The sequence below is a fragment of the Erpetoichthys calabaricus genome, chromosome 5, assembly GCF_900747795.2.
Source record: "Erpetoichthys calabaricus chromosome 5, fErpCal1.3, whole genome shotgun sequence".
Taxonomy (NCBI): Eukaryota; Metazoa; Chordata; class Cladistia; order Polypteriformes; family Polypteridae; genus Erpetoichthys; species Erpetoichthys calabaricus.
In genome coordinates, this window is record NC_041398.2 from 82,178,056 (window position 1) to 82,187,768 (window position 9,713).

The window sequence follows — 9,713 nt, forward strand, 5'->3', positions numbered from 1 at the left end:
CACAAACACAAAACTTAACGTTAGTTGGTGATGTTTGTATTACACAAGAAAAGTGAATGACCCATTAAAATGCTGGCAGTTTTTGCCCTCTAGAAGCAACGCTCCTCTTGCTACACATTTTCTTCCATTGGCAAATGCATTTGTCTCTCACATTTTTCCACTTTTCCATATATTTGCCAATAAAAGCAAGTTTGAGGAAATAAGTACCCACCAAATTGGCCAATCAGAGCTATAGGGGTCTGCATAAGGTTTGCATTGTCCGGAAATGTAATTACACTTTTGACGAGGACTGCATCATGAGGCAGACAACTGAAGAATAATTTGGTGACCAGTCATGCTTAAAGTGCTACTAACAGACATTGTGCTGAATTCCAAAGGCTCACCCTACCTCACCCTTTTGATATTCTCTGGTGGTTTTAGTTTTCAATGGTTCTACAAACAGATTCTTCACGCTACAACAACAACAACAAAAACATTTATTTATATAGCACATTTTCACACAAACAATATAGCTCAAAGTGCTTTACATGATGAAGAGAAAAAAGACAAAATAAATAAGAATTACAATTAGGGAACACTAATTAACATAGAATAAAAGTAAGGTCTGATGGCCAAGGAGGACAGAAAAAACAAAAAACTCCAGACGGCTAGAGAAAAACATAAAATCTGCAGGGGTTCCAGGCCACTAGACCGCCCAGCCCCCTCTAGGCTAAACATAACCTAACATAAATGACCTCAATCAGTCCTCAACTGAATACACTGTATTAAACCACTTTAGAATGATTTGGGTACCAATAATTACTAATAACTGGAGGCTGCATCCCATTCTCTTTCACACATACAAAGTATGTGTCATCTGTGCTTTCACTGTGTTTGGCACATTTGAGTTGTTATAGTAATGAACAGTACTGTAATTTCATTTAAAAAAAAAAAAAACAACAAATAACATAAATGCAGTGTTTGCGGAATCAATTTTAGCAATTAAGTATTCCATTTAAACAGTTCCGCTAACTGCATAAATCCAAACTATGTGCTTGCATTGCAAGTTTTTCTGAAATGGACAAGTTCATTTGAAAATGGATTGTTACACACACTACTATACTCATATTCGTTACAACTAGAAGATGAATGCAAAGCCTCCATTTATTTATCAGGCTATGCAAGGTGCTGCATTAATAGGCGATTAATTTTGACATTAAAACTGAATTCTGTTTGGCCTCATTTTTGCACTCTCAAAGAAAGGGAAAATCAGGGTTTTTTTTTGTTTTTGTTTTTTTAAATCAGTTCCATAAATGGGTGTAAGTGTTAATGATCAAAGTTTTTTACCTTGAAAGTGCAGCAGGATTGTAATGCTTCTTGAGGTGTCATTGCAACTGCGACAGCTTTCTATTTCTTTGTGCGGAGGGGATCTCTCTCTGCACTCTCTGCCTTCATACATACTTGCTGCTCCCAACTTTTTTTTGTATCCCCTCATTTATTATTCTGTAACTCCTTGCATAATGCCAGCGGTATAATACAAGAGGTTGAAAATCATTAAGCATAAATTTCTAATCCAAGACAACATAGCAATCTAATCTTAAACTTTTTTGCAATATTTTTTTTTTTTAATTTGTTAATACAAGATTCCCACCTGAAACACAAATTTGCTGTCATCTGCAATGTCCTGGTTGTCAGAAGGGCTCTCTTCAGAGTCATCACCTTCTTCTTCCAGATGACCATCTTCATGTGACAAAGCTCCTACTGCCAGAAGAGGTGAAACTACACATGCCCAGAACACCACATTCATATTTGGGACCTTAATATTGAGAAGGAAATGCAATATGTTAATTTCATAAGTCCCAATCAAAAAATATTTGATTCCTGCTATATTCGCCCACCCAGCAAAGATTCAGATTTCTTACAATATGTGAGCAATTTTTTTGTAGGAAAAATCTCAAAGTATAGTGTTTTAAGTACATGTGACATTTTTATCTGAGGAATAAAATTAAACCAAGTAGGTAGACTTTAGGAGACCTCAAAAACTTAAAATTCTTAAAACTGCCCTTGTACTTTATACAGATATTCACTATTAATGATTCTCCGATCAATTGTCCAATTTCCCACCCAAATGACTTGTTGATCAGAAAAAAATTACATTCAGAAAACTTCGCATCCAACTTCACATTGATTTAGTTGTAATGTAACATTAACTTTCATATCATGAAGTCCTTTGAGAATTTAATTAGGAAACAACTACGCAACAAAACTGAGGCTCTTCTGGACCCTCACCAATTTGCATACAGAGCAAAGCTGCGATTCTTGAGAGACAATCTACCAGAAATTATTGCAGGGATCCGGGTTTGAATCCCGCAAATGGCACATTGCTGAGTGAAAGAACAGATCTCTAAAATATATATTTTGGGGCGGAGTGGTGGCTCTGAGGCCAAGGATCTGTGCTGGTATCCAGAAGGTTGCCGGTTCGAATCCTCGTCACTGCCAAAAGAGATCCTACTCTGCTGGGCCCTTGAGCAAGACCCTTAACCTGTAATTGCTCCAGGGGCGCTGTACAATGGCTGACCCTGCACTCTGACCCCAAGAGGTATGCAAAAACTAACAAATTCCTAATACAAGAAATTGTATAAGGCGAAATAAAGAACAACAAAAAAAAAGTGTGGTGTTCTATCTATCTATCTACAGGACTCCACAGCAACACTTTTGAATTCAATGAATTAGTACTTGGAAGGATCAAAAAACCATGCAAGACTGCCGTTTATAGATTTTTGTCAGCTTTTAACATGATGCAGCCCCACATTTTAGTTGAGAAAATCATTTTCTGTTTGGACCATAACTTGGTGGGGTAGATTATGTACTTAACAAACAGAACATAAAGAGTGAACTCAATGGCTGTTTCTTGACAGCCTAAGTACATCTTTGGGCACTCTACAAGGTTGTTGTTTATCTTCTCTTTTGTTTATCCTGTATACAAATGACTGCAGGAGTTTACATAAGGATAGACATATCCTGAAATTTGCAGATGACTCTTGTCATTGTGATTCTTCTACAAGATAAGGAAAACAGCCTTGGACCTTTTGTCAATAAGTTTGTACAATGGTGTGATTTAATACTTAATATTTCTAAGACAAAAGACATGGTTGTAGATTTCAGATGCCCTCCACCATCCACTGTCTCAACTTTAATTAAAGGGGAGACACTGGAGATGGTACAGCAATACAAATATCTGGGAACAATCACTGATAACAAACTAAGCTTTGATCTTTGTACAGCGCAAATCTGTAAAAAAAAAGGGCAGTCAGAACTTTTATTTCTTAGGAAACTCGAGGAAAACCAAGCAAAATGACACCTTAACTAGTTAGTTAACTTTTTAGTTAGCCAATAAAAGGTGTCATTTTGCTTGGCTTTTTTCTACATTCATAATGGCTAACACGGTACAACACTCTAGTACTTAGGAAACTCAACTATTTTAAAGTGGACAAATCCATAATGATATTTTTTTATAAGTCCTTTATTGAATCCATTGTTACATTTGCTTTTACCTGTTGGTTTGGCAACCTCAGCAACAAGAATATACATCATCTAAAAAACTTTATAGAAATTTGCAGTAAAATTATTGGTTCACAGCAGACCCCTATCACTGAAATGTACTACAAACAGGTTAGAAAAAAAGCCAACTCAATTCTGTCATCCAGTAGCCACTCTCTTTGCTCTAAATTCCAGCAGTTGCCATCAGGCTACAGATTTAGGTTTCCAAAGGTAAAAAGCAACAGATTTAAGAACTCTTTCATTCCTACAGCTTTAAGCATTTTAAATTCTGTTACTTGTAGGGATGCTGCTAAATGTTAAACTCTGTTTATTACTTTGTGTACTGTTCAAAGTAATTATTCTCTTTGCATTGATCCGGAGTGTGTATTTAAGCAATAACATTGGTTGTCAAATGCTGTGTCTTTGTTTATCTATTGCATCTCTGTAACAATGTCTTCTGTTTTTGTACTTTCCTTCTGCAAACAAATTTCCTTCTACATGAAGTATTACAGTATCTGAGGAAGCGCACGCCACATTTTGCATTATGAAAAATTATAGACATGGGTTTGAATTGCTATCAAAATAAGACTGCAACTGCACCATTCATGAAGCAAAATAAAAGTAATCATGTCTCTGGGGTGAAACATGTCGCTTATATTAAGAGGAATGTTTACAATAAATATATGAATATGCACTTGAATGAATTCCTTAGGAAGATTCTCAGCATTTGGAAAGTTTATTTTTGTGTCATGTTTTTTGTGGTGCCTCTCCGTCATTGTAAACTGTGGGAGGTAGCCAAAGTTTTTTTTTTTTTTTTTTTTAATTCATGAGGGGGACCCAAAAATTCTGGGAATCGGTCAATAGCATGGGAGTAGGGTGGAGTTACTGGCTATGCCACTAGGTATTGTATGCCTACAGACTTGTTAATCATTCCAACGGGTGGCACTGTGCTGATTTGACTGAGTACTGTTCATATGTCTGACATTTATTCTATAATCATGCACATGACTTACCGGTAGGCAATTTTTTTTTCTCCAAGCTAGAAATAAGCATATCAGGTTTTATCAGACATCAAGACAATGATGATTGTGTTTTTTTAACATTCAGGAAAAAAAACCTCTGGGGCAGTGGCACATGCAAAACTGCATTTTGAACTATGATGGCACACCTGCATCCACCGCTGCACCATGGCAGTGCATCTGCATAACTCTGCTGGGTTCTTGCTTTGCAACCCCCGAAATTTAGTAGATCTTGATCCCTGTGACTTCTTATTGTTACCTAAATTAAAGTTGAGACTGAAGGGAAGACAATATACTAAGTGGAAGAAAAATCACAGAAGTGATTTGGACATGGTAAAAAAAAAAAGATGAGTACAGGAAATGTTTCCACATATGGAAGAAGGGACATGTGCATTACATCTCAAGGGAGTACTTTGACAGGGACTAAAATGGAATTGCTCCAAGTTTTACAATTATGTGGGGTTTTTTTAGGATTTTTTAGGTTTCCCTCCCAATATTAAGTATGGTTCCTTTAGTAATTTACATTTCTGGGAGAATGAATGAATACCATGATTGTGAAATATTACTCCCAACTATACTTTGTGAAACAAAAATGTCTCAAGTGAAGGCTAATTTATTATTCCTCAATTCTGGCTTAAACAGAATTTGTGTGATTTCACATAAGCGATTAGACATTTGCAGACATTTAACATCTTCATAACCAGTTTCAGACTGTCTTTAACAACAATAATTTGTTGTATTCAGAATTGAAAGCTCATGATAATAACAAATGTGAAGTTGGTGGGTGCACTGTTTTCATCACATTTTTAGCTCTTATACTGATGAGCATTTCACAGGCTACAAAAACTCAACAACCATCACAATTGGATTGTTTTATTTTAGCAATGAAGTAAGCTGTTTTATGAACCAAATTAACCATTAGTCCCTGCAATGTGCTGCCACTAGCACATTATGCATTGTACTATTAGAGCAGTCTAATGCTTCAATGCTGACTTATTTTATTTCAAAACAAACATGACATACTGAGCAGCTTGATTTAAAGCTTGTCCCTTTAAGTGTTCAAATGTAATTAAACATTGTATAGATAACATGCCCTAAACTGATTGTGTATTTGTTTCAGCAACTTAATTTATATAAATCCATGTGCATTACAAAAAATGCACACTATAACAACAATCATGGACAGCAGAATTAGATGGAAGTAGGACTCCAAGTACTTTTGTTTTATTAATATTAAAAATTTGGATTTTGTGTGGTTATGTTTTATGACGTGATGACACATTAAATTTTTATCTCGTCAAACTTAAAAATTATCGATTTTTGAAGGGATCAGTTCAAACGCAGTTAAAGTGTCTACATACTTTTTGTTGAATGCTAACATGCATTTTACAAATGCTAAACAACTGAGCAACAACAAATAATACGGAGATGAGACAGATTGAGAAAATAAAATACTATAAACCAATGACATTTACTAAGATATTGTCAAGACAGAGTCCTGCCCACAGAAAATACATTTGTGATGTGAATTAATATACGCATGCAAATTTGTTTCACAATCTATTGACAATAATACAGTAGCCCTGGATTAACAATTAAACAAAATAAATACATATTTACAGCACCAGGGGAAAGGGGGTGCCAAAGAGTTTTTAAAAAAATAGAAGAAAACTTCAACTTATAAGATACAAGTAGGCATCCTACGCATTATTTTCACATCTTTTGGTCCATGTATATTGAAAATGCTACATACCTTCAAGGTCAGAAAGCAATTGAAAGGAAAATGTTTAGCTTTATATAAATAATGATATTTTAGCATTAGTAGAGTATCCTTTTAAAAAAAGTATAGAAAGAAGATTTTAAAAATTGAAAAGTATGCTCTCAAGAGCACTTAATTTCAATAGTGTAACAAGTGTAAAAGCTTTCTTAAGTAGACAGGATTGTAGGGCTTGTTTTGATAACCTCTACTGAGGTAACAATCATCGAACGACAAGTATTAATACAGGTTTGCATGGCCCCATAAAGTGATAGTTTTCAAGGGGGTGACACTAATGAAGAGAAGGAATCACAATGCATGACAGTTGCAGTCAAAATATAGAAACTTTTTATTGAACAAATTTTGCAAACAACTTAAACTATAATTTTGACAACATATTTTCAACCATCCAAAAAGGCATTTACACTTCCAATATCCAGAGGTGCTTGTCAAAAGTTGTATTACACTAAACATGTCTTAGAAAAGGAATAAATAGTAAGTATTTTTTGTAAACCAACTACACTTTCTGTTAATGTTTACAGTCTCTGTCCACTGACATGTTAGCTACATGGATTATAATGTTGTTGGTTATCTCGATCCACCGCTTGCTTTTTTTGCCGTAGGCAGTACCTCTAGCAAACGCGTCTACAAGTGACATCTGACTCGAGTGTCCTCTAGCTTTTTCAGTTTTACCTGAGAACGTGGAAGGTGCCAATCTTAGTTCCATACATTCGTGGTACACCAAAGTATGTTTGTGGCTAAGGTAATGGGGCAAAAAGCAAATTGCTCGTGTTGCCGCCTTCTGCGACAACTTTAGCTCAACAGCATTTGCAGTAAATAGTTATTTGGTCCACATCCAACCTTTTAAAACCAAAGTATCTCCAGACAACAGACACGCCTCCTTTTTTCAGCAAAAGTTCTTCTGTGTCATCATGTTCAACTTTATCATCTGCTACAGGTTAAGTTTCTGAATGTTCTCTGTCCATTTTCACCGCTCAATATCTCCACTAATGCATGTACTCCGTTGCATGCATGTTTAGTGGTGTAGCAGTGAAAAAGGTCCCCCCTTAAACAGTTTCCCGCTGCGCCATGTTCCGAACATTGTTTGGACTATTTAAACCGGTATTGCGATATAAGAAAAATCCATATCATAATAAAAATAAAAAACGGTTTTCGGTATGAACCGGTATACCTCCCAGCACTACTACTTAGGCTAGTTTGTTTTTGTTCAATGAGGAATCAAAGAAACTGGGAGGAAGAGCTTTTGAATGATTACTTTTTAGTGTCAATCTTGTTGTCTTTTGTGGTGTACTCACTATAAATTACACATTATTTGTCTTTATAATAGCATGTGCAATATTATGTTTATTTCTTGTTCAGTTTTACTTATTTTATTATTTTCCACACTAACAATATTTTAGAATTACTTCAGTTGATTAAAATGGCCCCTGTGAAAAGAAAAAATTACAGTAACTTACCCATTGCTGACCTATGAAAATGGGCCAACACAAGCACTTAAACTGGATTCAGTCTGCAATGTCTCTCTATTATAAAAAAAAAAAAATCTTGCGACGAGATGTGATCTTCTGAAGAGAGAGACACTTCAGAGAGCCAGAGACACTTTTACTTCCCGCGACACGGTCGAGTCACGTCGTACTGACATCCATTGTAAGCATGTTCCCATGAGACAGTGACGTAGGCAAGGAAAGTAATAATCAGTCCGGAACAAGTGGAACTGAAAACCAGAAACGTTGGCTTTAAAGTTTAAGTCGGAGACTTGTAGATCATCTAATTCGTGTTGCCATCAGGGAAAAGTACTGCTGTTTCCCAATGATGAGGCGTTTCCACAAGGATTAAAAGATTTACTGTTTGGAGAAAGTGAAATCCACAAACACTAAAGGCAAAATATATGCGTCTACAATTATCTTTTTGCGTTAGCATCATTCAATGCACAAAACGTTGATTTACACAATAATGGGCCATACGCTATGAGAATCTGTGTTCCCACAACAATTACAGTTACAACAAGTTTAATTTTGAAAAAAGCACAATTTGGTCAGGTGTATCTTTATGATCACAGAGAAGCGATGCAACATAGAATAGAACGAGTTGAACGATCCGATGTAATAGAAATTATACAGCCTATATTGGATACACATCCATACGTCCAAAAGACGGAGATATCAAAGACAGAGTAAATATACGTGTATATCCAAAGGCAAAGCATTATTCATCATGTATGTGAAAAACATCACCACATGCCGACCCTTTTCTCTTTCCATTGCAGTTCCTAGATGGCGCCACACAACATTCCGGGTCAAAATTAACGATACTTCCCATGTATTTAACCCACTTCTATCATCTCAACATCTATCGCAATATTACATTAATAATGCATATGTACAAGTTGCAGCTAATCATCTCTTCTTTATTAAATTGAGGCTAAACTTAGACCAGACCATATGCAAGGCCTCATTGATCATTGTCACACACGTGCGTATGGGAGGCAGCTAAGGGGCTGGAGTAAGGGCAATTTCGAGTCATGCTGGGATGTGGCAGAGTGCACTGACTCTTTTTCTCCCTTTCCTGTAGACCATTCACGGGAGATCCCACCTGGCCCTCTTGACATCACTTCCAGGACCGAGCCTAAGAAAGGAGATCTTGCCGGCTCCGGCCCCTGTGATGTCATGTCTGGGCTCGAACCTATGGCTGAAGACTTTCATGAGCCTGACCCCTTTGACCTTACTTCCTGTCTTCCCCTTTAAAAGCCTCCACCTTTTCCCTATTCCCTCAGTTCTGTTTTGGACTCGGTTGTGTGCACATCAGTGCTGTATTCACTTAAAATGACTTTTGCAGCCAGGAAACCAATTATACGGGTGGCTGCTCCAAACCTTTCTATGACTCTGAGTCAAGTTTGTGACATCATGTACAACATTCAAATATCAGTAGTTCAGACAAATTCAAAATAGGTAAAGCAGTAATATTACCATCATCATATCAAGGTAGTCCAAGAGCGTTGCAGCAGTTATATCATGATGCAATGGCAATATCCAGAACTATTGGTCGGCCAGGTTTATTTCTAATGACCTGCAATCCACAATGGCCAGAAATCTGCAGCTTCTTGAGAACAATGCCACCGGCTACATCGGCTCTGGATATTCCCACTTTCATAAGTAGATTGTTTTATCAGAAAGTCTTATGTTTATTGAATGAACTCAAAACAGTGGTCAGGTGAAAAGGAGATCTTGATATGCCATTCGTATTAAACCGTTTACAGTTTCCCGTGAGAATAGCTTTTGCAATGACAATTAACAAATCACAAGGACAAACATTTGAAAAAGTCGGTTTACTTTTAAGAGACAAAGAAACAATATTCAGTCACGGCCAGTTATACGTTGCATTATCACGCTGTAAGACCA

At 36.5% G+C, this 9,713-nt stretch overlaps 1 protein-coding gene across 2 annotated transcripts in view; it reads right to left on the reverse strand.

Moving 5' to 3' along the window:
• Positions 1 to 9,713, reverse strand: part of clgn (calmegin) — a 126,458-nt gene that overhangs the window by 81,212 nt on the left and 35,533 nt on the right. For both annotated transcript variants that reach the window (XM_028801710.2, XM_051928241.1), the window contains exon 2: positions 1,631 to 1,795. In XM_028801710.2, coding sequence (XP_028657543.1) covers positions 1,631 to 1,786 — 156 coding nt within the window. In that variant the 5' untranslated portion in view covers positions 1,787 to 1,795. The remainder of the gene's footprint in view (positions 1 to 1,630; positions 1,796 to 9,713) is intronic.